General features: G+C 38.0%; 1 protein-coding gene and 1 long non-coding RNA gene across 11 annotated transcripts in view; one reads left to right on the top strand and one right to left on the bottom strand.

Moving 5' to 3' along the window:
- Positions 1 to 25,454, top strand: part of TLCD4 (TLC domain containing 4) — a 178,809-nt gene that overhangs the window by 113,579 nt on the left and 39,776 nt on the right. For 6 of the 9 annotated variants that reach the window (XM_054485780.1, XM_054485813.1, XM_054485761.1 and 3 more), the window contains one exon: positions 1,040 to 7,114. The exons of the other annotated variants lie outside the window; for them this stretch is intronic. In XM_054485780.1, coding sequence (XP_054341755.1) covers positions 1,040 to 1,358 — 319 coding nt within the window. In that variant the 3' untranslated portion in view covers positions 1,359 to 7,114. Of the gene's footprint in view, positions 1 to 1,039; positions 7,115 to 25,454 lie in introns of those variants that run through there. 9 annotated transcript variants of the gene reach the window in all.
- The window catches only part of LOC129035455 (uncharacterized), a 76,667-nt gene that overhangs the window by 31,792 nt on the left and 19,421 nt on the right, over positions 1 to 25,454 (bottom strand). For both annotated transcript variants that reach the window (XR_008502196.2, XR_010123980.1), the window contains exon 3: positions 15,639 to 15,676. This is a non-coding gene — a long non-coding RNA (uncharacterized LOC129035455). The remainder of the gene's footprint in view (positions 1 to 15,638; positions 15,677 to 25,454) is intronic.

Raw genomic sequence — 25,454 nt, 5'->3', positions numbered from 1 at the left:
TTTAGTAGAGACGGGGTTTCACTATCTTGGCCAGGCTGGTCTTGAACTCCTGACCTGATGATCCACGCTCCTCAGCCTCCCAAAGTGCTGGGATTACAGGGGTGAGCCACTGCACCCAGCTGGCCAGGCTGGTTTCAAACCCCTGACCTCAGGTGATCCACCCGCCTCAGCCTCCCAAAGTGCTGGGATTACAGGCGTGAGCCACTGCAATTTGCACTTTCTAATGACAGTAGTGAACATCTTTTTATATGCTTAGTTTTCATCTATATATAGTTTCTGATGAGGTGTTTGTTATGCTCTTTTACCAGTGTTTTAATTGGGTTGTCTTCTTATTGTTGACTTTTAAGAATTCTTTGTGTACTTTGTAAACATGTACTTTATCATACATGTATATTTTAAATATTTTTTCCTAGTGTGTGGTTGTCTTTAACAGTGTCTTTCACAGAGCAAGTTTTAATTTTAATGAAGTCCAACTTAACCAACTTTTTCTTCCATGGATGATGCTTTTGGTGTTGTATCTAAAATACCACCACCAAATGCAAGATCATGCAGGTTTTTTTCCTTTTTTCTTATGGAAGTTTTATAGTTTGGCATTTTACATTTAGGTCTGTGATCCATTTTGAGTTAATTTTTGTGTAAGGTGTGACATCTCTGCTTAATTTCATTTTTCTCGATGTTGATGTACAATTTTGCACACCTTGTTGAAAAGACTTTTTTTCTCCACTGAATTACCTTTATGCTTTTGTCAAAAATCAGTTGAGTATATTTGTGTGGGTCTGTTTCTGTGCTCTCTTTTCTCTTCCATTGGTTTATTGATTCTTTCACCAACACCATGCTGACTTGATTATCGTCGCTTTATAGTAAGTCTTAGAAATGGGTAGTGTGAGTCCTCCAACTTTGTTCTTTTTCAGCATTGCGTATGCTATTCTAGGCCCTTTGCTCCTCCTTCACTGAATTTTAAAATTTAAAAACTAAAATAAAAATGGTTAATCTCCAGAGATGCACTATAAATGTGATGTTTCTTTAATTCGTTTTTCAGGTGGTTCTTTGAAGCTCTGAAGTATCCCAAGTTTTCTAAAGCTATCGTTATCAATGGAATACTCATGACAGTAGTATTCTTCATCGTGCGGATTGCCTCAATGCTTCCTCATTATGGCTTCATGTATTCCGTGTATGGAACAGAACCCTACATAAGGCTTGGAGTTTTAATCCAGTTATCCTGGGTCATTAGTTGTGTTGTTTTGGATGTGATGAATGTCATGTGGATGATCAAAATTTCAAAAGGTTGCATCAAAGTCATCTCTCACATCAGACAAGAGAAAGCCAAAAATAGTCTTCAGAATGGAAAACTTGATTAAAGGAGTGCTACCGATAAGCAAACTTCATTACTACCCAGCATTATATCTGCTGATAGGATGAATTCTTGGCATGTTCTTGTGTATCTTTATTAATTATAATTGTTATTCAGGATTTCAGTGTCATTTTTTTTAACCTTAGAAAAGAGAAGGCCGGGTGTGGTGGCTCATACCTGTAATCCCAGTACTTTGGGAGGCCAAGGTGGATGGGTCACTGAGGTCAGGAGTTCGAGACTAGCTTGGCCAACATGGTGAAACCCCATCTCTACTAAAAATACAAAAAAAGTAGCTGGGCGTGGTGGTTGGCGCCTGTAATCCCAGCTACTCGGGAGGCTGAGGCAGGAGAATCGCTTGAACCCGAGAGACAGAGGTTGCAGTGAGCCGATATTGTGCCACTGCACTCCAGCCTGGGCGACAGAGCCAGACTCTGTCTCAAAAAAAAAAAAAAAAAAAAAGAAAAGAGAAACTAAAATTAAAATTTAGTTTTCATCCCAAGATGTCTTTTCTGCCTTTCTTTTGCCTTATTTACAAGCATGGATAAAAATCTTAAAGGTTTAAATAAAAATGATCAATATAATGGTGAATCTTTTGAGAAATCTCTTAACTGCATTGGTATTTTTTCTCTGTGAAAGATGACTATGATAATCTGGTACAAATGGTTTTATGTCACCAATTTTGCTGAAAGAATGGGAACTGCTTTTAAATCTGTAAATAGCTCTTAACATTTGTTGTATGCACTCTTTTCTTACTATGGCTGTCAACACTTGTGTAGGGTTTAATTTCTAAATTGTTGGCATGTTCTTTTTCTCAGGCTATTCAGAAGTAACATTTTTCATTTCAGACATGCAATCACCTATTAATGATGAAATATTTTACCACTTTGGGAATATTTAATTAGTTTAGTCATGGAGAATACTTCCCACATTTTAAGATTTTTCAAATATCACTGTCTTATTTCTGTTTTAGCATTTTATCAAATTATTGCTTTTTTATTTTATAGTAAGGCTTAAGACAGATTATAGACCTCCTTAAGAGATGAATTTCTTCTTCTAAAAATGCATGTTGATAGAGGACTATTTAGGCTAATCAGAGGAATCATTAAGAAAAAAAGTTTTAACACTATTTATCCCTATCTGCTTTCCTTGCACTTTTTTCTGTGAAAAATATTTTCTGTTTGCAAAATCTTCCCTGAGTTCTGAACCCAGCACCATCAGTACCAAAGTCTTATTCAATATGTATTTATTATGCTCCTGAAATAGGCCTCTTCTTGATGAGACCCAAACTATTACAAAAATATCAGTATTCATATTTTACTCACAATTCATACCCGTGCTTACTTAGTTGGCATTTTAGTGCTTTGAATTTCTATCTTAAAGCACAGAAAAAAAAAGGTAATTTAATCCAAGTATTCTGTCATCAAAATTATTGTCTGATTATATGAAGATAAATGACTGGCGACTCTGGTTGTGTGTGTATGTGTTTTGCTTTTACTTTAATTCTTGCAATCCAAATATAGAATTATATATTTATCTATTATTGCCTTTATTTATTCTTTAAGCACTTGAGTTTAATGATTATTCTTACCTGAGAAAGGAAGAAATTTAATTCTACCAGTGATGAATACTTGAAATTAATTGAACTCATACCAAAAGATGTAATCCAGTTTCTCAGTTTGAAGGAGAATGTTTGACTCACTTTCATTGTTCATGCTAGCTGAATATAATCAAGGCTTGATTTGATTTGCTTTTATTATTCAATGCAGATAGAGCCTGATAAGTTTTAGAACATTCAAAGAAGATTGAAATCTCAGTCAGTAACTAAATGATAAAATGAGATTGATTGGCTTACACTAGGTACATTTATTTTTGAAAGAATTAATGTAAAATAATAGTTATTTTTAAAGCAGCTAATATTACACTGATAATTTGTTACTAAATTTAGTGCTGTCCACATCATAGGTGCTTAAATATGTACTGGTTAACTAGAGGGGGGTAGGAAAGCAAGCGATTTTATCTTGTTCTTACCTTTTTGCGGGAAAAGTGGCTTTAAAAAAATTTATATAATAAAACTATTTTGGAAATTCATTCTTTTAGAAAGAGACCTTGAGATAAGTATTTTTTGACTCTGGATATTTCTGTAGCTCTGAACACAGATTTTAAACCCACTATCAAAATGAAAACAATATAAAGCTATAATATTAGTGAGTCTCCATGTAGCAGTTTGTGTTTATAGTTACTGTTTCATGCTTAAAACTTCATTCTTACTTTCATTAATGTTACCCTTCGCTGGTATAGCCACTCACTAAATAAGTATATTTAAAACATCAAAATTTTGAACTAAAGTTTGTGATTCCCTTATTCAGCAATCCTTATCTTATGCTGGCTGCATGAGTTAATTCAACATCCAGATTAAATATCCTAAAGTAGGTTCTATATATTTCCTCATACAACAGACATGGAATGGAAATGCCACTAGAAACTGCCCTGCTACTTTAAGTCTGACCTTTGCAGGAGGTACACTTTGCTGTTCTATGATTGTATTCACCTACCTAAAATACAAATGAAGACAGAACATATCATTTACTGCACGATAAATTTTTCATTTATTAAATGAAAAACGTTTGCTAGACATTTTAAATATTAAGTATTTTGACTACACGGATTAATTTAAATGATTCAGGCATTCTGATATTTAACAACTCTATTAAAATATTTATAGAAAAATAAAAGCAAATTGATATAAATTTTTGAGCAATTCTATTTTTGTAGAAAAAAATGACAACCTGTAATTATAAAGATGTTTTTTGAATGTGTAGTATCCTAGAAAATAAAAGTTCTTGTGAAACTTAAAAAACGAATGAAAACCAACTAATAGCATGCAAGATCATAGATCCTGCATTAAATTTTTATTTGTGAAAATTGGAAAATTATGAGCTTTAACTTATAAAGTTTGCCTTCTTATGTCTAAAGTCTTTTAAAGGATTATTTGCATTTATGTAAAACTCGAAATGAAGTTATATATGAGTGCAAAGAAATTGACTTCTGCTCAAATATGTGTTGATACCCTACAGTAAGTTGAATTAAATTTTTATCCCAACTGTTTGATTTTGTTATTTCATGGACTAGCCTTATGTTAAGTGAAATAATATTTATGTTGTTACCACCCCTAAGAGTGACTCTGATATATTATGGATGACCCAGGACGGTCTTAAAGGTCTAGTTTTAAAAACTGCCTAGTTTGTAAGTATTTGAATCCAGTTCTTTTCTAAATTTTAATAATTGGACTCAAAATTTTTGCTACAGGGTCAACTTTTAAATTGTATATTTCCTCTGAGGCACACTGGGCATTTGGAGAATGGTTCTTCACTGGTGTAGAGAGCCAGGTTTACTGTTGGTTGCACCATCTGTTATCAGGCATGCAGAAACATTTTTCTTCTGGAGAAACAGAGGGGAAAGTGTTGTTACAGTGTACATGTTTCCTGTGTGTCGTTTTTAAGGGAAATAAACATGTTCCAAAAGATGCTGTTAAAATAAATATTTGAACACCTTTTTTGTTTCTAGGTTGCTCTTAATTCCAAACATTTAAATAAATGTGTATTTGAATGGCTTTAAGTGGTTTAGTCTATTAGCTGAAATGGAAAAGTTCATGTGTGGACATCATCAATAATATTTCATAAAGGTTTATGTATTTTTATGTGTTTGGATTCCATAAGAAGTTGAACTTAGATAATTTTATCAAGAGTAGCACAGTGTTTCTCAGGTGCGAGCCGGCATACAGCGAGACTCTTCATGTGTCTCTGGATGCACATATATCTTCCCAACCTTAAACACAGCTCATTGAAATACATTAAAGCTACTGAAAGTGAGTTCTGATGCAAAACACATGTGAGATGTGTAGGAACAATGAAAAGCTAGAGGATCTGGAGTTAGAGGAGGCATTGAGAGTGCTTTTCCCTTAAACGCCGTGATAGTCGTCCCTCGATCTAGAAGTATTCTCTTTGAATCCTTCCATCTCTTTCTCCTGGTACGCCAGATGACTTCATCAGCATCTCCCTCTTTTATGTTAACACCTTTTGCTGTCAACTTTTGAGACCTCCCCATGTATCTATAAGCTTCCCAGTCTCTTATGGCAAATTTAAAAGTTTACAAATAGGTTCTCTCATTGAAAAAAAGCATTGTAGTAAAGTTTAAAGTGGAGCTCAGACAAATCATGACTTATTAAGAGACTACAGGAAGCCATTCAGCATTTAATAATACCTGTTTACAACATGAGGCAAAGCTAATAATGTTATGGTTTTATTAAGAGACATCTGTCATCTCTGTTTTTCTTAAACTGGTTTAACAGTCAGAGCTTTGTAATGTGTTTCAGCTCAAGATTTATTATAGGCTTGTAAATTATCTAAATGTTCTTTTTAGACCCCATGACAGGAGCACAGAGGAACTGAGATGACTCTGTGTTATGAGAGGGTGGGTGCTGGCTTGTGGCAAAATTATTTTAGAGTCCTGCTCTTTAGGGAAAACTTTGCTATGGTAATGTTTCTTTGAAAACAAATTTACCAGCAACTGCGTTACTTGGTGTTTTCCAAAGTACAACATCCAAGGACTTGAACCTTACCCCTTTCTAGGCCAGACTAGTCCAGCCTCTAGTTTTGATAATAATTCATACCTTTATTGGAATATATTTTGGATAGCAGCGAAGAATTGAAAGCAGCTCCTAAAAGATTGGTTTGTTTCCTTTGAAAATGTTTACACTTATTCACTCTAAGCAGTGGACCGTTTGGATATCAGGCCCTATACATATAAGACCAAAACCAGAAATATTTCTAAATCTCAAAGATTTATAAGTACAGTACCTCTGGCTGAAAACTCGTTAAACATCCTCTGTATATTTTTTCTTTGTATCTTTATGTAATTCTTTCTGTAATTAAGTGTACATTAGGGTTATTTGCTACTTAACAAGCCTAAAGGTATAGCTGTATATAGAATGTGCTCTGTGTTTTTCTGTTTCCTGCTTGGTTTGTTTCTGGTATGACTATGTCTACTTTTTATTTAAGGAATTTTGTGTAGATAATACTCTCACTAACTTGTAAATAGGATAAGTTATGAGATTTTTTGGTATTAGAATTTGTAATAATAATGACTTTTAGATTTTATTTGAAAAAGCTACTTGGAAAGCAGTAAATAGAACTATAGTGATATATATAGATACATAGATATATACTTTTTTCTGAGAATGTATAATATATAATTGTCAAAGATTTTTGGAAGTCTTTCAAAATATACTTAATAACATTTTGAGAACATACCTTCTAATTTATTTCCATAAGGCTGAAGAACTTTTATTTACAAAATGTAAGACTAGATAATGTATGAATCAGTGTTACTAGGACTTATCAGTACTTAAAATAGCAACTTAGCATTCTTTATTTTGTTTCCTGGTTGTTTTATTTGGAGGGATAATAAATGTCTAAGTTATTTCCATTAAAATTTTGAAATGTTTGTATACTTTATGTGTGCCATTTTAAAGTATATGCAAGTTCTAAGCAATAATCTGCATGTTATACAAGGTTGACATTTTGTCATGAAATTTTTAGTTAACATTTCAAGAATGATAAAATGAACACCCTGTAAATCACCCTTCTCCCCCTCCCCTCCATGAAAACCTTGGGATTTTCTTGTGCTAGAACACTACCACAATGTGGTGCAAAGCTTTGTATTTTGTGGAAAAAAACAATAAAATCACAATTATTTAGTGCAAAAGTTTGTCTGCAAGGTGTATACTTTAATAGTAATTAATGAATAGATTAATGATAAAATTATGTTCTGCAAATCAAATAATCTCTTCTAGCACCTTAATCCTAAAGGTAAATTTTTATTCCTCAGGATGCTTGTAGAGCTTGCTTATTTCCTAACCTCCCTTTCTCCCCACTGAGGTCACAGCTTGGTAGCAAACCAGCAGGAGTTGGCAACCATTTTAGTCATGCTCGTTAATGAAAGGAATGGTGCTGTCTAATCGATATGGTCTTTTAGATTACGTAAAACTTTGGCAGTTGTGTTTTTAATCTCCTTACCTTTGTCCCTAGGCCTCTCATGTGCTCTCTAGTGCTTTTTGCCGAATGTCTTGGCTGGAATTCCTACCTTCTCAAATTGCCCGTGGTCTTAAATCCTGCATCTTGGTCTGAGAATATCCAGTTGGTCAGGAAGCAGAGCACTAATTGAATAGAATACTGAAGAGGTTTGCCTATGGAGAGTACCATGAGTCATGCTTCAGAACATGCCTAAAATTTTGTGTCCAGACTGGCAAAGGACACAGAATGAAAATAGCAGTCACAGCTGTCAGTGGAGATAGGCCACAGGTGATATTACAAGTATTCAGAGCTACTTGAAGCAAGTGTAAATGGGGTCTCTGCCACACCTCAGGCTGTTTCAGATACGATCCATGTTGTGTTCTTCTATCTAGTCTTTTTCTAAAAGTCTGCTTACTGCTTTCCCTCCCTTTTGATGGTCCTTCAGCATGCACAAAATAAGTGATTTGACAAATTTGTAACTGTTCCCTATGCTAGTAACTGGTCTTCTGACAGATGTTCCTAGATGCCCCCCCCCAAAAATTGGACTCTTCATCTAAGGGTGGTGCACACCACCCTCTGCTTGAGTAGCTGTGCCCATTGTCATTTTTGGCACAGTGCTCCTAGATCCTCCCTGCCATTGCTGCATAGTCCCTTTCTCTTTTCATCTACCTCCAGCTAAATTCAAGTACCATATCTAGTCTTGTCATCTTACCAGATCATGGATTATATCAGCAGAAATTACCTGTGGAGAACTTTCAAAAGGGACTTGTACAGAAAAGGAAAGGCAATAGGGATGATAGGCTGGATGACTGGCTGTATTTCTGTTGAGGATAAAAGATGGAAAGGTGGATATTTGGAAAGAATGACACCAAGGAAAGAGGAAGGGACTTCAGAGAACAGAAAAAATAAGAAAATGTTATGTATATATATATATTGCATTTTGGGTGACAGGAACCTATCAGGGAAAAAATGAACATAGTAAAATTCCTATACATGGTATCAAGAGTATAAGAAGTTACAACTTTTCTCAGAGCCAGGCATGGTAGCACGTGCCTGTAGTCCCTGTTACTTGGGGAGGCTGAGGTGGGAGGACCACTTGAGCCCAGGAGTTTCAGTTCAGCCTGAGCTACATAGCAAGACCCTGTCTCTAAGGAAAAAAAGTTTTGTGACTTTTCTTTGTTGAATACGTACATATTCATTATATATGCTTCTCTATATGTATGTAGGTGGGTGTATATACATGTATAAAGTACACTGTTGTGGACAGAAAGGATGTATGAATGGATGAGGCACAAGAGGGTAGAATTTTGTTTGAATTGTCAATTAGAAAAGAGCAATTTGGAAAGAGTGAGGTGCCTAAAAGCCTACAGTAACCATGAAGAAGCATCCTAATCTGAGTCTTAGTTTTGTTATCTGTAAAATAATCTCTGATGTTCCTTCCAACTCTCCCATCCTATTAGTAAGAGCTTTAGTTTGAAACGAGGCAATCAGGAAGGAACAAGTGTAGCTTTGAAGGCTTAGTAATATGATTTAAATGACATTCAAGGAAGATTCTCATTGTCAAATTAGATGAATGAGAGTACAGAAGAGGTTTAGTGATGGAGAAACTGGCCAAGGACCTGCAATATAGTTAAGCCTGATGGCTGGCCTGGGACAAGGAAGATAAATAAAGGGGCTGACCTGATAAATATCAGAGAGAGAGGTGAAGGGATATAGAAAAACAACCTAACTCAGGAAACTCAGGAATAAGGCTGTGGAATGGAGAGGGGACAGATGCCACTGGGTTGTGATGTCAGAATGTGGGGAGCTGCAGTCATTTGCCATGAATGATAAAAGAGAAGGCATAGTAATTGGAAGAGTAATTGGTGGAGCCTGTGACAGACTTTTAACATAATGCCAGTGTTGTGCAGAGTTTCTCCCAGAGAGCATCTGGAAGAAAGAAAAAGCTCTGTCCAAGTACCACACTGTTGTGGTTTTCATGACTTTTCGGATTTCTGATGCAATGTCTTGCCTTGACCCCTTGTATCTGGATATTTCAGGTTCCTGACTGGTCACTGACCCATGGTTTCCTCACCACCCTTTCAGGTTGTTGACCTGAAACAATGACCCCATGATTCATTGTTCCCCATAGGGTCAGCTCAGCCCTGTCAAGTCAAGGAGCTTGAGAAAGGGTCTAGAGATGATAGTAAGAGGCCTAAAGAATAAGGCCCTTCTCTGAAGTCCACTAGCTAGAGGCTACTGTGGAGTGGGGAGACCCCACCCTTGCAGTGGGATTGGTTCCCTGTGTGAGGTGGTCTTTGGATGGTGCAAGAAAGGGCAGAAGCTCAAAGAGTGGAGCAGAAGCAGCTGTGGATCCTGGAGCAGGGGTGGAGGCTGCAGGGACTGTTAGGCTCCCAGTTTCAGTTTATGAATTCAGAGGGGAAATGGAGAGGTACTTTGAAACATTCTCTCTTGGACAACCATGCCATTTTTTTTTGTTTTTGTTTTTTGAGTCAGGGTCTCACTCCGTCTCCCAGGCTGGAGTGCACTGGCGCAGTCTCGGCTCACTGCAATCTCTGCTTCCTGGGTTCATGCGATTCTCCTGCCTCAGCCAACAAGTAGCTGGAACTACAGGTGCGCGCCACCACACCTGGCTAATTTTTGTTATTTTTAGTAGAGACGGGGCTTTGCCATGTTGGCCAGTCTGGTCTCGAACTCCTGCCCTCAAGTGATCTGCTGGCCTCGGCCTCCCAAAATGCTGGGATTACAGGCATGAGCCACTGCGCCTGGCCCCATGCAGTCTTTTAATTGGTCTTCAACTCCACACTCTCCCCTCCATCATACATGCTACCGATGGAGTCATCATTTAGAATACATCTGAAATTGTTGTCACAGTCCTGTTCAAAACTTCCAGTACTCCACTCCCAAGTCTAAAATCCTTAAGCCAGATCTAAGGTTCTCGATGATAGCTATAGCCCTACCCTATCTATTCAACCTCACGGTACCCCTGAAAATTCTCCCAGAAGGGTGCCACTGTCGCCCCCATGCTCATCCAGCTCCAGGCACTTGCGTTGGCTGTGATGTGGCCTAGAGGCCCTTTCTTTCTGATCTGCATTCTATTCATCCTTAAGACCATATAGTAAGGGAATTGGTTCTTATTTTTTTTCACTAAAAATGAAACAAAAATGTTCAGATAGAGTTGAGAGAAAAAAGCCTCATTACAACCTACAAAATGGGAGAAAATTTTCGCAACCTACTCATCTGACAAAGGGCTAATATCCAGAATCTACAATGAACTCCAACAAATTTACAAGAAAAAAACAAACAACCCCATCAAAAAGTGGGTGAAGGATATGAACAGACACTTCTCAAAAGAAGACATTTATGCAGCCAAAAAACACATGAAAAAATGCTCACCATCACTGGCCATCAGAGAAATGCAAATCAAAACCACAATGAGATACCATCTCACACCAGTTAGAATGGCAATCATTAAAAAGTCAGGAAACAACAGGTGCTAGAGAGGATGTGGAGAAATAGGAACACTTTTACACTGTTGGTGGGACTGTAAACTAGTTCAACCCTTGTGGAAGTCAGTGTGGTGATTCCTCAGGGATCTAGAACTAGAAATTCCATTCGACCCAGCCATCCCATTACTGGGTATATACCCAAAGGACTATACATCATGCTGCTATAAAGACACATGCACATGTATGTTTATTGCAGCATTATTCACAATAGCAAAGACTTGGAACCAACCCAAATGTCCATCAATGATAGACTGGATTAAGAAAATGTGGCACATATACACCATGGAATACTACGCAGCCATAAAAAATGATGAGTTCATGTCCTTTGTAGGGACATGGATGAAACTGGAAATCATCATTCTCAGTAAACTATCGCAAGAACAAAAAACCAAACACCGTATATTCTCACTCATAGGTGGGAATTGAACAATGAGAACACATGGACACAGGAAGGGGAACATCACACTTTGGGGACTGTTGTGGGGTGGGGGGAGGGGGGAGGGATAGCATTGGGAGATATACCTAATGCTAGATGACTAGTTAATGGGTGCAGCACACCAGCATGGCACATGTACACATATGTAACTTACCTGCACATTGCTCACATGTAACATAAAACCTAAAGTATAATAATAATAATAATAATAATAAATAAATAAATAAATAAAAGAAAAAAAAAGAAAAAAGCCTCATTAAATTATTTTAACATTTATCAAGTACTTACTTGTTAAATTGTCACATGAATTCCTGGAACAACCAGGATAAATAAACTCATTCTTGATTGGCAACCTGGATCTCAGAACCTCCTGTCCTGTATAAGCGGGGCCACGGCCAAGCTGCTGTGTTTTCTCTTAACTGAGAGGTCAAAGAAATTAGTTCCTTCCTCCCCCATTGAATGGGGCAATTAGTGGGTGCAGAGCCCACTACAGGCTTTAGAACAGACTTTGATATTTTGAATAACACCATAGAAAGTCTTTTCATCTGGGACTCTAGAAACCTGGATTCCAGTTCTGGCCCTATTACCTTCTAGTAAGCATTTTAGGCAAGTGCTTTCACCTTACTGGCTTTTGTTTTTTGATCTGGAAAGTGAGGAGTTGAACTGGTTGAATTAAAGGCCACTTTTCTTTCAAATTCCATCATTCAGTAATTATGGGCCAGGCACGGTGGCTCATGCCTGTAATCCCAGCACTTTGGGAGGCCGAGGTGGGCACATTGCCTGAGCTCAGGAGTTTGCGACCAGCCTGGGCAACAAGGTGAAACCCTGTCTCTACTAAAACACAAGAAATTAGCTGGGTGTGGCGGTGTGTACCTGTAATCCCAGCTACTCAGGAGGCTGAGGCAGGAGAATTGCTTGAACCCAGGAGGCAGAGGTTGCAGTGAGCCGAGATCACGCCACTTCATTCCAGCCTGGGCAACAGAGTGAGACTCCGTTTCAAACAACAACAACAACAAAGAAAACACGGTAATTAGAATCAAGTTTAGGGACATGTAGCCCAGGGTATGGTAGAGTATGAGCAAATTCCTATCAGACAGCAATTCCAGAATACTAGTTTCAAGTGTGTAAGTTTTTGGAGGTGGTCTAAATTCCAATTTTGATTGTGACTGTATGCCCTTGAATGAGGCCACTTGTTTATGGCTCCATCTGCCTCACTTGTAAGAGGAGACAGTATCAGTTGCAATCAATGAACCTAGCCAAAAAGGCTAACTATAAATATTTGCTGAATGCTTCAACATTCTTAGGGGAAAAAGATAAAGTTTTAATGATGTACTTTCCCACTGTACTTGCAGCCAAGTTGAATTTTGTCATATTCTTCCTAGTGTTAACATTTAAAAGATGTAAATATTTTCATCATAGTATCCAAATATAGAACTCATTTTCTTTGTTTCCCACAATTAAATATAATCATCAGAAAGGAAAATAGATGATTAACAGAAATGTAAATGGTAGGTTATTTAGTCCCCTCTCACTAAAACCAATCTGAATCCTCTATCTTGAGAAGCCAGTCCATCACTAATGGGTCAGTTACCTTGATTGACTCAGTGTTAGGACTTGCTGTGAGATCAGGACTTGCTATAAGATTTCTGTGTTCTTTGTGACTCTATATGTACACTGCTGGGATTATTTGGTGGGCTTTGTGGAGAGTCAAGGCCAGGATGAAATCAGATGGGGACATTATTATGACAATGTTTATTGTCTGTGACTTTGCTGGCATACTTGTTTCCTGCAACATTATTGGTCTTTAGCTGATTGGTGATAATTATCTATAGTAGATCCATTCCTGATTTTTACAGTTGACTCTCTGAGGTGGCAGTTCCCAACCTTTTTGGCACCAGGGACCAATTTCGTGGAAGACAATTTTTCCATGTGACAGGGTAGTAGGGAGGACAGTTTCAGGATGAAACTGTTCCACCTCAGATCATCAGGCATTAGTTAGATTCTCACAAGAAGCATGCAGCCTAGATCCCTCACATGCGCAGTTCACAGTAGGGTTTGCGCTCCCATGAGAATCTAATGCCCTGCTGATCTGACAGGAGGCGGAGCTCAAGTGGTAATGCTCATTAGCCCACTGCTCATCTCCTGTTGTGTGGTCCAGTTCCTAACAGGCCACAAACTTGGCCTGGTGTTTGGGAACCCCTGTTCTAAGGTACCATATCATGAAGGAAAGTAAGACGTCTGCATGCTGTAGGGAAATATGTAGATGATTCCTTAGCTTTGTAATAAGCAAAACTAAATACTAATTAGGATTTATATTCTAAAGAATGGAGTGAGAAAATAGATGTAACAGTACTGTAATTTTTTTCTTTAAAAATTACTACTCTAAATGAAAACATATGACTTTGAACTATTATTTTTCTTTTTGTTCTTTTTTTTTTTTTTTTTTAAACGGAGTCTTACTCTGTCACCCAGGCTGGAGTACAGTGGCGTGATCTTGGCTCCCTGAAACCTCCACCTCCCAGTTTCAAGTGATTCTCCTGCCTCAGCCTCCCGAGTAGCTGGGATTACAGGCGTCCACCACCGTGCTCGACTAATTTTTGTATTTTTGGTAGAGACGGGGTTTCACCATGTTGGCCAGGCTGGTGTTGAACTCCTGACCTCAGGTGATCCACCTGCGTTGGCCTCCCAAAGTGCTGGGATTACAGGCATGAGCAACCACACCTGGCCTGAACCATTATTTTTTTAAAAAAGGAATCTAAGCTGTTTATTTAAAAAGTGAAGCCAGAAGTCTACATTCCATTGTCTACCCCTTTCATGACTTTCTAGCCATTAGCTTCAACTCCTAAATATCCTTACCCTAGATCAAACCAAATGTTTACATTTTCTATGCTTAACCTAGGTAACAGAGACCTGCTGGAACATTATTCAACTCTGTGTATTGGGGCCACCACAAATTCAAGATCTCGTTCACTTAAAAAAAAAAAAAATTAACACTCTAGGCACCATGCAAGGGAAACGGTATAAACGATGAACAAAACCGTCAGGGTCTTTGCCCACAGGGAGCTTAGAGTCTGGAAGGGAATAGAAGTTGCAATTAACTGAATGTTTGTATCCCCCCCAAATTCATATATTGAAATTCTAACCTTCAAGGTAATGATATTAAGAGGCAGGGCTTTGGGGAGGTGATTAGGTCAGGAGGATGGAGTGTTCATGAATGGGATTAGTGCCCTTAGAAAAGAGACCTTAGAGATATCCCTCACCCCTCTGCCCTGTGAGGTTACAGTGAGAAGACAGCTGTCTGTGAACCAGGAAGTGAGTCCTCAGACAGCAGATTGGCTGGAGGTTTGATGTTGGACTTGTCAACCTCCAGAACTGCAAAAAATTTCTGTTACTTATTTCTATTATTTATGAGCACCCACTTGATGATAGTTTGTGATAGCAGCCCAAACGGACTAAGAAAGAGATAAGGAACAAGGGAAAGCAAATCAAGTGATTCTGTGTAGAGTGTGTCTTTCATCTTCAACTCCTAAGTCTGGCGTAGTGTTTCACATTTAGTAAGTCACCAGTCAGGAAGTCAATAAAAAAAATTGATTCAATAATAAAAAGTAAAAAGTAAATATTTATTCAGTATGCATTATGTACCAGGCTTTATTTTAGGCTCTGAATATTTATCAGTGAAGGAGGCAGACAAGGAAGACTTAGCTCTCTTAGAACTTAAATATTCTAGCAAAGAGAGATGAGCAGTAAAGAAGTCTGAAAAAAGAAACATAATACAATTCCAGATAATAATAAGTAACATGAAATAAATAGAAGAAAATGGAAATTGGGGACATTTTAAACAGGTGACTTTGTGGAGATGGCACTTGTACTAAGATCAGGCAGGAGGCATCTGCAAGTATTGTGAAGGACAATCTGTGCAGAGGAAATAGCAAGTACAGAGTCCTGGAGGTGGGGAGACTGGTGAGTTCAGTGAAAAGGCGGCAGTGCGACTGGAGCATGAAGGAGGAGGATGAGAGATGAAGATGTGGTCGGAGAGGAAGGAGGCATAAGATTATGCTGGGTCGTTAGGCCATTGTAAAGTGTTTGGCTTCTTACTGTGCCAAGAATAAGCATTCCAGGTTTTAAGCAGTCCAAGTGAGAAATGATGTGGGCCTAAATCTAGGGTTTCAAACATTTTGTTCCACAATCCACAGGAGGAAACATATTTTGTGTGGTGACTCCACACATAAACACATATACATAAACAAAAATTAATGAGACAATACCCTTACCGTGAATGACGCCCTCTGAATTTTTCTGTTCTCTTTCACTGTAAAAGAAGAAATGCTGGTTGTCACCCACAAAACTGATTTGATAACTCAGCAATGAGTGGCAATTTACAGTTTGTAAAACATTGGTTCAAACTGAAGTGGTGACAGTGGAGATGAAGAGAAATGGATGGATTCAGGATGTATTTTACAGGTAGAGTTGACAGTAGTTGTTGATGGACTGCTTACAGGAAAGTGAGGGAAAAGGCTCGATAAGTGATGATTTTGTATGATTTCGGCTTGAACAAATGGGAGAATGGTGGTCCTAAGATAGGGAAAACTAAGGAAGAAGCAGGTTTGAAGGGAGAGATGGAGGAGAAATCAAGAAATCTTTTCTAAACACTTTTTAAAAATATGATTATATATGTTATTCATACAGATTTGTAATATTAATTGCTCAAATTACAAGCCAACTATAAAAAATCTTTTTATATAGACTCTAAATACATCTTAAATATTATTTTTATTTTCATCAAAGAGATACAACTTGCCTACTGAAATAAAAGAGAAAGAAATGTGATCCGTGGTCTTGCCACACAAATGTGACAGTGCTTAGTTGTTTAATGTCTTCTTAATGTAACTTTTTCTATGCATAATTCTTTAATCACTACCTAAGCATTTATAAAGGTAATTCATTAGGACTGGGATCATATAAACACTGTCCTATCCTAGTCTGTTTGTTTGGACTTCTATAACAAAATACCTTCTACTGAGTAGTTTATAAACCACAGAAATTTACTTATCCAGTTCTGGAGGTTGGGAAGTCCAAGATTAGGGCCTGGCAGATTCACTATCTGGTGAAGACCTGCTTCCAGGTTTCACATCCTGGTTTATTGAAGATGTCCTCTTATTGCATCCTCATATGGCAGAAGGGTTGAATGAGCCTCCTTGGGCCCATTTTATAAGAGCAGTAATCTTATTCATGAAGTCTTCTCTCTCATCACTTCCCAAAGGCCCTATTTCTTAATCCCATCCTACCAACCTTGTGGGGTAGGATTTCAACATATGAATTTTTGTTGGGGACACTGACATTCAGACCACAGCAAGCAGTTTAGAGATGATCAGTGGATCTGGAGACAGTAACATTCATAATCATTGATGCTTAATAGGTAGCTTAATTTTTTAAATAATAAAGTGGTTTTAATGGGGAACCAAATAATTTAATCAAATGTTTTTCAAACTTTAAAAATCCATGCAAATTATAACATCAAAATTTTCAGCCAGTTTTGGATATGTGCCCATACTTGTACATATGAACACCATACACACTCCTTCAACATCCATCCTTATCCCCACTGAGAATCATGAATACATTTTTTTTTTCATTCTTCAAATATATAAAAAATGATGAAATATGCCTGTCCAAACTACATGTCCCCTTTCTGGTCCCTTTCACGCCTCTTCTGATTCATCTTTTTACAACTTACTCCATGATCTCATTCCTTGATGACCAGTGATTTCATCAAGCCCAGTTGGCCTTTACCTTTACATACAGCGAAGCTTATTTTACAGTTCTGAGAAGAGTGTTAGAGACTGTGTCTGTACTAATCTGAAATCCACATAAACAGTTTCTTTTTATATTTCAATGCTTATTGGGCACTTTGTATGAAGTATTGTTGTAGGTTCTGTGTAAACAAATATGAGGGAGAACATGAGGCCTGCACTCAAGGAGTTTATAATCTAGACTTGTTGCCAAGCAACTTTAAAAAGATAACCTTTTTATTTTAGAGCAGTTTTAAAGTTACAGAAAAATTGTGAAGCTAGTACAGAGTGCCAGTATACTCCATATACCCTCAGTTTCTCCTTTGGTTAACATCTTAGGTTTGTTTGGTGTATAACATTATAGTCAGTTTAAATCATACAACTTACAGAATTTTGAATTCTGACCTTTTCACTTTACAATGTATCATAAGCATTGTTTCTATTTAAAATGAATATTAATGCTGGCCAGATACTCTAGATATTACCTTTGCCAGCCACCTCATTTTTCAGATGAGGAAACTGAGGCACAGAGAGCTCTTAAGTGTTTTGGTTAAAATCAGAATATGGAATAAAACTGTACTTGCAGGCAGCTGTCCCAGGTCCCTGAATGTCACATGCTGCTGCTTCTCATTTACCAGGGAGAAGATGTGAGGGTGTAGGGACTGCTACCTCTCCACTCAACCAACCAACATTTACTGGGTACACACTGAGGATCCGCGATTGTGCTGGTGGTGGGGAAACAGCACGGAGCCTGGCCAGTCCCTCTCCTCAAGGAGCTGGGGAAACAGCACGGAGCCTGGCCAGTCCCTTTCCTCAAGGAGCTGGGGAAACAGCACGGAGCCTGGCCAGTCCCTCTCCTCAAGGAGCTGGGGAAACAGCACGGAGCCTGGCCAGTCCCTCTCCTCAAGGAGCTGGGGAAACAGCACGGAGCCTGGCCAGTCCCTCTCCTCAAGGAGCTGGGGAAACAGCACGGAGCCTGGCCAGTCCCTCTCCTCAAGGAGCTGGGGAAACAGCACGGAGCCTGGCCAGTCCCTCTCCTCAAGGAGCTGGGGAAACAGCACGGAGCCTGGCCAGTCCCTCTCCTCAAGGAGCTTACCTTGTAAATGTCTGGGAGTTGAAATCACAGAATAAAAGGACATTGAGTTACCGTTTTACTTTGGTGAGGTGTCAAGGACAGAGTGTACTGGGGAATGGGAGCGGAATAACTTCAGAGGGTTGGAGTGGTGGGCTGAATAATGGCCCAAAGATGTCCATGTCCTAATCCCTGGAATCCGTGGACTTTGCATGGCAAAAAGGACCTTGAAGATGTGATTAAGGATCTTCTTGATCTTGGACCATCAAGGCTGGCCTAGTGTAATCACAAGAGTCCTTGGAAAGAGGGAGGCAGGAGAGTCAGAAGAGATGTGACTGGAGATGCAGCTGGCAGTGTGATGGGATTGTTGGCTGGAGGCCAGGCCAGGGAACAAGAAATGTGCAGCCTCTACAACCTGGGAAAGGCAAGACACATATTCTCTGCGAGAGCTTCGAGAAGGAATGCAGCCCTGCCAATGCTTTGATTTTGGTCTGTAAGACCTGTTCTGGACCTCAGACCTCCAGAACGATGACAGAACAAATTTGTGTTGTTTGAAGCCACTAAATTTGTGGTAATTTGTTACAGCAGAAATAGGAAACTAGTGAGCTGGCTCTGTAGAGACTACTTTTTATGAGAAGAAAGACATGCTATTTAGATATTGTAGTACAGAATGTTAGATTTAAAGGTTCATCTCTGCTCTAATCCAATAGCTTCATTTTTTTTAGTTGAAATTAATGATGAAAAAAGTATCTGCCAAACCTTTTCTTATTTAAACTGATTAGATTACTTTTGTTTTGAAACTATATATGTAGCAGCATGATTCATGATAGCCCCAAACTGGAAACAGCCCAAATGTCATCAATAATAGAGTAGAAAAAGAAATTGTTATGTATTTCTTCAATATTACACAGAAAGGAGAATGTATGAACTACAGTTACATGCAGTAATGTTGATGAATTGCTTGAACTCATGTCATTGTTGCTGAAAAGAAGCTGGATACAAAAGAGTTAATACCCTATGATTCCATTTACATAAAGTTCAAAAATAGGCAAAACTAATCTACGATGTTAAAAGTTACCTTGGACAGGGGTGGGGGCTGAGTAAGGACTGGGAGAGGGCAGAACGGAGACCTTTGGGACACTGGCAATGTTGTATTTCTTGGTCTGTGCTGGATATATAGGTGAGTTCACTTTGTGAAAATTCATATTAATTGTACAAACTTGTGCATGTTATATGGTAATAAAAAAGGTGACTTAAAATAAAACTGTATGAATGTGTTTGATCCGAATAGTGGTTCTAACAATAGCTTGACCTAAAGAATATGAACTTTTAGAAGGAAAGCAATGAGCAAAATCCCCTGCTGGGTCCTTCCTGGATCCATTGCCCAAAAGGAGAGCCAACAATCCTCCGTGACTTTAGAATATTGAATATACAATTTTGGCCGAAAATCCATTTGAAACGCTTGCTTTATGTGTCGACTTATTAACCTCTCTGCCTCTGGGACACATTATTTTTCAAGCTGGTGTTTAAAAATATTATTTAATTGTGGGTAAGTAATCTAGGTTGGAAAGGAAGTCTTTCCAAGTTAAGGATAAATAACAGTTGCCTAGTGATGATTCTGTGGAGGAACAAGGCTTTCTGGTGTGTTTGGAATTGTCTCTACTAAGGGCACTCTTTATTTTAAGCAGGCTTCAAGTGGAAAGCTAAGCCCAAAGCCTAACTAATGAGATCCTTCACACCAACTATTATGGCAGGATAATTTGTACAAGGCAGATGAATTCATTTATAGAATGCTGAACAATTTATATATTAAAAAGTGCCTAGATTAAGTGATTTATATAATATGTATTTAAATAAAAATATTCAACAGTTTCAATGAAAAATAGAATTTTCTGTGACAAATATGTTTTATAAGCTGTGCAGTCCTCACATCATTTTTGATTTCCTGAAAGTAAAAATATATAGATAATAGTTGAATAACTTGGAGAAATTCTTGCTCTTCAGCAAACATTAAGGAGAACTTCAATTAAATTTAAGTAAGTTCTCTACCCTTCCAGGCTTGTGCTCTTTGTTTACTGTGTTTTTGAGGCCACAGGCATGTGAGCACTACAAACATTAACTTATCTTTGCTAAGAAGGATAAGGGCCAACACAGTACTTAGAATTCCCAAAGTACTTATATCGACCAGATTATTTCCTCACAAGGTTTATTATCACATATAATTCTGACCTCTAGTTTTTCTTTAAGCTTACCTAAGGCTGAAAAAGTTTTGAAGGATTCTTAAAAATTTTTTTTACAACTTTAAGGGAGCTCAAATTATGAAGTTGGATATTAACTTGACACAGTTTGATTTTTGACAACTTATTTCCTACCAAACAAAATGGATTAAAGTTAGCGCTCAGCTCTGGTAGAGAATATTAAAAACAGCAACAGTGATAACAAACAACAGAAACCACCCTGAAAACATAAATAAAAGGAAAATAATATATAAACACTGCAGTGCTATCTGAGTAGCTAGTCAAGAGAAAATATGAATGCTCTTATCTTTAGGTCAAAGCTGACAGGATTTTTATATCAACTTAATTAAAGTAATAAAAAAGAATAATTTTATATGCTACTTTATCCATACTAGTACTTAGGTTACAAAATTGGTTGGGAGAAATTTTGGGACAATGATATATTAAAGAACAAATGAACAGAAAAGGAACATATCATGTACTACATAAAAATTTTAAAATTTAATTTTAAAATATTTTCTTGTTTATGAAGTCTTAGACTATTTATTAAAATCAGTACTTATTTACTAAAATAATAATACTTAAAATACTTATTTACAACTGTAATGTAAGAGTTTTTAAAATAAGATTGCCTCCTTTCTTCGCTCCTTACTTGCCCTTTCTCTCCATCAGTGATTAAGGTGCAGTGACAGACTTGCAGTGCTTCTCAGTGTGCATTGAGGATTTTATTCGATGTAGGTTCTCATTCAGTAGGTCTGTGGTTGATCCTGGAAATCTGTGTTTCTAATACACTGCCAGGGGATGCCAGTGCTGTTGGACCTTGGACTAGGATTTGAATAGCAAGGATTGGAAAGAAGATGTATTAGTCCATTCTCAAACTGCTATAAAGAACTACCTGAGACCAAGTAATTTATGAAGAAAAGAGGTTTGATTGACTCACAGTTCCACAGGCTGTACAGGAAGCATGGCTAGGAGGCCTCAGGTGACTTACAATCATGGCGGAAGGCAAAGGGGAAGCTGGCACATCTTACCATGGAGGATCAGGAGAGAGAGAGAGTGAGGGGCGAACTGCCACACACTTTTTTTTTTAATTATACTTTAAGTTCTGGGGTACATGTGCACAATGTGCAGGTTTGTTACATAGGTATACATGTGCCATGTTGCTTTGCTGCACCCATCAACTCGTCGTTTACATTAGGTATTTATCCCAATGCTATCCCTCTGCCAGCCCCCAACCCCTGGCAGGCCCCAGTGTGTGATGTTCCCCTCCCTGTGTCCATGTGTTCTCATTGTTCAACTCCCTCTTATGAGTGAGAACATGTGGTGTTTAGTTTTCTGTCCTGTGATAATTTGCTGAGAATGATGGTTTCCAGCTTCATCCATGTCCCTGCAAAGGACATGAACTCATCCTTTTTTTTAGGCTGCATAGTATTCCATGGTGTATATGTGCCACATTTTCTTAATCCAGTCTATTATTGATGGACATTTGTGTTGGTTCCAAGTCTTTGCTATTGTGAATAGTGCCACAGTAAACATACGTGTGCATGAGTCTTTATAGCAGCATGATTTATAATCCTTTGGGTATATACCCAGTAATGGGATGGCTGGGCCAAATGGCATTTCTAGTTCTAGATCTTTGAGGAATGACCACACTGTCTTCCACAATGGTTGAACTAATTTGCACTCCCAACAACGTGTAAAAGTGTTCCTATTTCTCCACATCCTCGCCAGCACCTGTTGTTTCCTGACTTTTAACGATCTCCATTCTAACTGGCATGAGATGATATCTCATGGTGGTTTGCATTTCTCTAATGACCAGTGATGATGAGCATTTTTTCATATGTCTGTTGGCTGCATAAATGTCTTCTTTTGAGAAGTGTCTGTTCCTATCTTTTGCCCACTTCTTGATGGGGTTGTTTGATCTTTTCTTGTAAATTTGTTTAAGTTCTTTGTAGATTCTGGATATTAGCCCTTTGTCAGATGGGTAGATTGCAAAAATTTTCTCCCATTCTGTAGGTTGTCTGTTCACTCTGCTGATAGTTTCTTTTGCTGTGCAAAAGCTCTTTAGTTTAATTAGATCCCATTTGTCTATTTTGGCTTTTGTTGCCATTGCTTTTAGTGTTTTAGTCATGAAGTCTTTGTCCATGCCTATGTCCTGAATGGTATTGCCTAGGTTTTCTTCTAGGGTTTTTATAATTTTGGGTCTTACATTTAAGTCTTTAATCCATCTTGAATTAATTTTTGTATAAGGTGTAAGGAAGGGATCCACTTTTCGCTTTCTACATGTGGCTAGCCAGTTTTCCCAGCACCATTTATTAAATAGAGAATCCTTTCCCCATTTCTTGTTTTTGTCAGGTTTGTCAAAGATCAGATGATTTTAGATGTGTGGTGTTATTTCTGAGGCCTTTGTTCTGTTCCATTGGTCTATATCTCTGTTTTGGTACCAGTACCATGCTGTTTTGGTTACTGTAGACTTGTAGTATAGTTTGATGTCAGGTAGCATGATGCCTCCAGCTTTGTTCTTTTGTTTTAGGATTGTCTTGGCTATGTGGGCTCTTTTTTGATTCCATATAAACTTTAAAGTAGTTTTTTCCAATTCTGTGAAGAAAGTCAGTGGTAGCTTGATGGGGATAGCTTTGAATCTATAAACTACTTTGGGTAGTATGGCATTATACTGTGACAATCACAATATTGATTCTTCCTATCCGTGAGCATGGAATGTTCTTCCATTTGTTTGTGTCCTCTTTTATTTCATTGAGTAGTGGTTTGTAGTTCTCCTTGAAGAGGTCCTTCACATCGCTTGTAAGTTGGATTCCTAGGTATTTTATTCTCTTTGTAGCAATTGTGAATGGAGTTCACTCATGATTTGGCTCTCTGTCTGTTATTGGTGTATAGGGATGCTTGTAATTTTTGCACATTGATTTGTATCCTGAGACTTTGCTAAAGTTGCTTATCAGCTTAAGGAGATTTTGGGCTGGGACGATGGGGTTTTCTAAATATACAATCATGTCATCTGCAAATAGGGACAATTTGACTTCCTCTTTTCCTAATTGAATACCCTTTATTTCTTTCTCTTGCCTGATTGCCCTGGCCAGAACTTCCAATACTATGTTGAATAGGAGTGGTGAGAGAGGGCACCCTTGTCTTGTGCCAGTTTTCAAAGGGAATGCTTCCAGTTTTTGCCCATTCAGTATGACATTGGCTGTGGGTTTGTCATAAATAGCTCTTATTATTTTGAGATACATTCCATCAATACTTAGTTTATTGAGAGTTTTTAGCATGAAGCACTGCTGAATTTTGTCGAAGGTCTTTTCTGCATCTATTGAGATAATCATGTGGTTTTTGTCATTGGTTCTGTTTATGTGATGGATTACGTTTATTGATTTGCATATGTTGAACCAGGCTTGCATCCCAGGGATGAAGCCGATTTGATTGTGGTGGATAAGCTTTTTGATGTGCTGCTGGATTCAGTTTGCCAGTATTTTATTGAGGATTTTCACATCGATGTTCATCAGGGATATTGGCCTAAAATTCTCTTTTTTTGTTGTGTCTCTGCCAGGATTTGGTATCAGGATGATGCTGGCCTCATAAAATGAGTTAGAGAGGATTCCCTCTTTTTCTGTTGATTGGAATAGTTTCAGAAGGAATGGTACCAGCTACTCTTTGTACCTCTGGTAGAATTCGGCTGTGAATCTTTCTGGTCCTGGACTTTTTTTGGTTGGTAGGTTATTAATTATTGCCTTAATTTCAGAACCTGTTATTGGTGTATTCGGAGATTCGACTTCTTCCTGGTTTAGTCTTGGGAGGGTGTATGTGTCCAGGAATTTATCCATTTCTTCTAGATTTTCTAGTTTATTTGCATAGAGGTGTTTCTAGTATTCTCTGATGGTAGTTTGTATTTCTGTGGGATCAGTAGTGATATCCCCTTTATCATTTTTTATTGCATCTATTGGATTCTTCTCTCTTTTCTTCTTTATTAGTCTTGCTAGCAGTCTATCAATTTTGTTGATCTTTTCAGAAAACCAGCTCCTGGATTCATTGATTTTTTGAAGGTTTTTTTGTGTCTCTACTTCAGTTCTGCTCTGATCTTAGTTATTTCTTGCCTTCTGCTAGCTTTTGAAAGTGTTTGCTCTTGCTTCTCTAGTTCTTTTAATTGTGATGTTAGGGTGTCAATTTTAGATCTTTCCTGCTTTCTCTTGTGGGCATTTAGTGCTATAAATTTCCCTCTATACCCTGCTTTAAATGTGTCCCAGAGATTCTGGTATGTTGTGTCTTTGTTCTCATTGGTTTCAAAGAACATCTTTATTTCTGCCTTCATTTCATTATGTACCCAGTAGTCATTCAGGAGCAGGTTGTTCAGTTTGTATGTAGTTGAGCGGTTTTGAGTGAGTTTCTTAATCCTGAGTTCTAGTTTGATTGCACTGTGGTCTGAGAGACAGTTTGTTATAATTTCTGTTCTTTTACATTTGCTGAGGAGTGCTTTACTTCCAACTGTGTGGTCAATTTTGGAATAGTGCGATGTGGTGCTGAGAAGAATGTATATTCTGTTGATTTGGGGTGGAGAGTTCTGTAGATGTCTATTAGGTCTGCTTGGTGCAGAGCTGAGTTCAATTCCTGGATATCCTGGTTAACTTTCTGTCTCGTTGATCTGTCTAATGTTGACAGTGGGGTGTTAAAAGTCTCCCATTATTATTGTGTGGGAGTCTAAGTCTCTTTGTAGGTCTCTAAGGCCTTGCTTTATGAATCTGGGTGCTCCTGTATTGGGTGCATATATATTTAGGATGGTTAGTTCTTCTTGTTGAATTGATTCCTTTACCATTATGTAATGTCCTTCTTTGTCTCTTTTGATCTTTGTTGGTTTAAAATCTGTTTTATCAGAGACTAGGATTGCAACCCCTGCTTTTTTTTTTTGCTTTCCATTTGCTTGGTAGATCTTCCTCCATTTCTTTATTTTGAGTGTATGTGTGTCTTTGCATGTGAGATGGGTTT

Source organism: Pongo pygmaeus, chromosome 1 (genome assembly GCF_028885625.2).
Source record: "Pongo pygmaeus isolate AG05252 chromosome 1, NHGRI_mPonPyg2-v2.0_pri, whole genome shotgun sequence".
NCBI lineage: Eukaryota > Metazoa > Chordata > Mammalia > Primates > Hominidae > Pongo > Pongo pygmaeus.
This window is presented reverse-complemented; position numbering and strand designations above follow the sequence as displayed.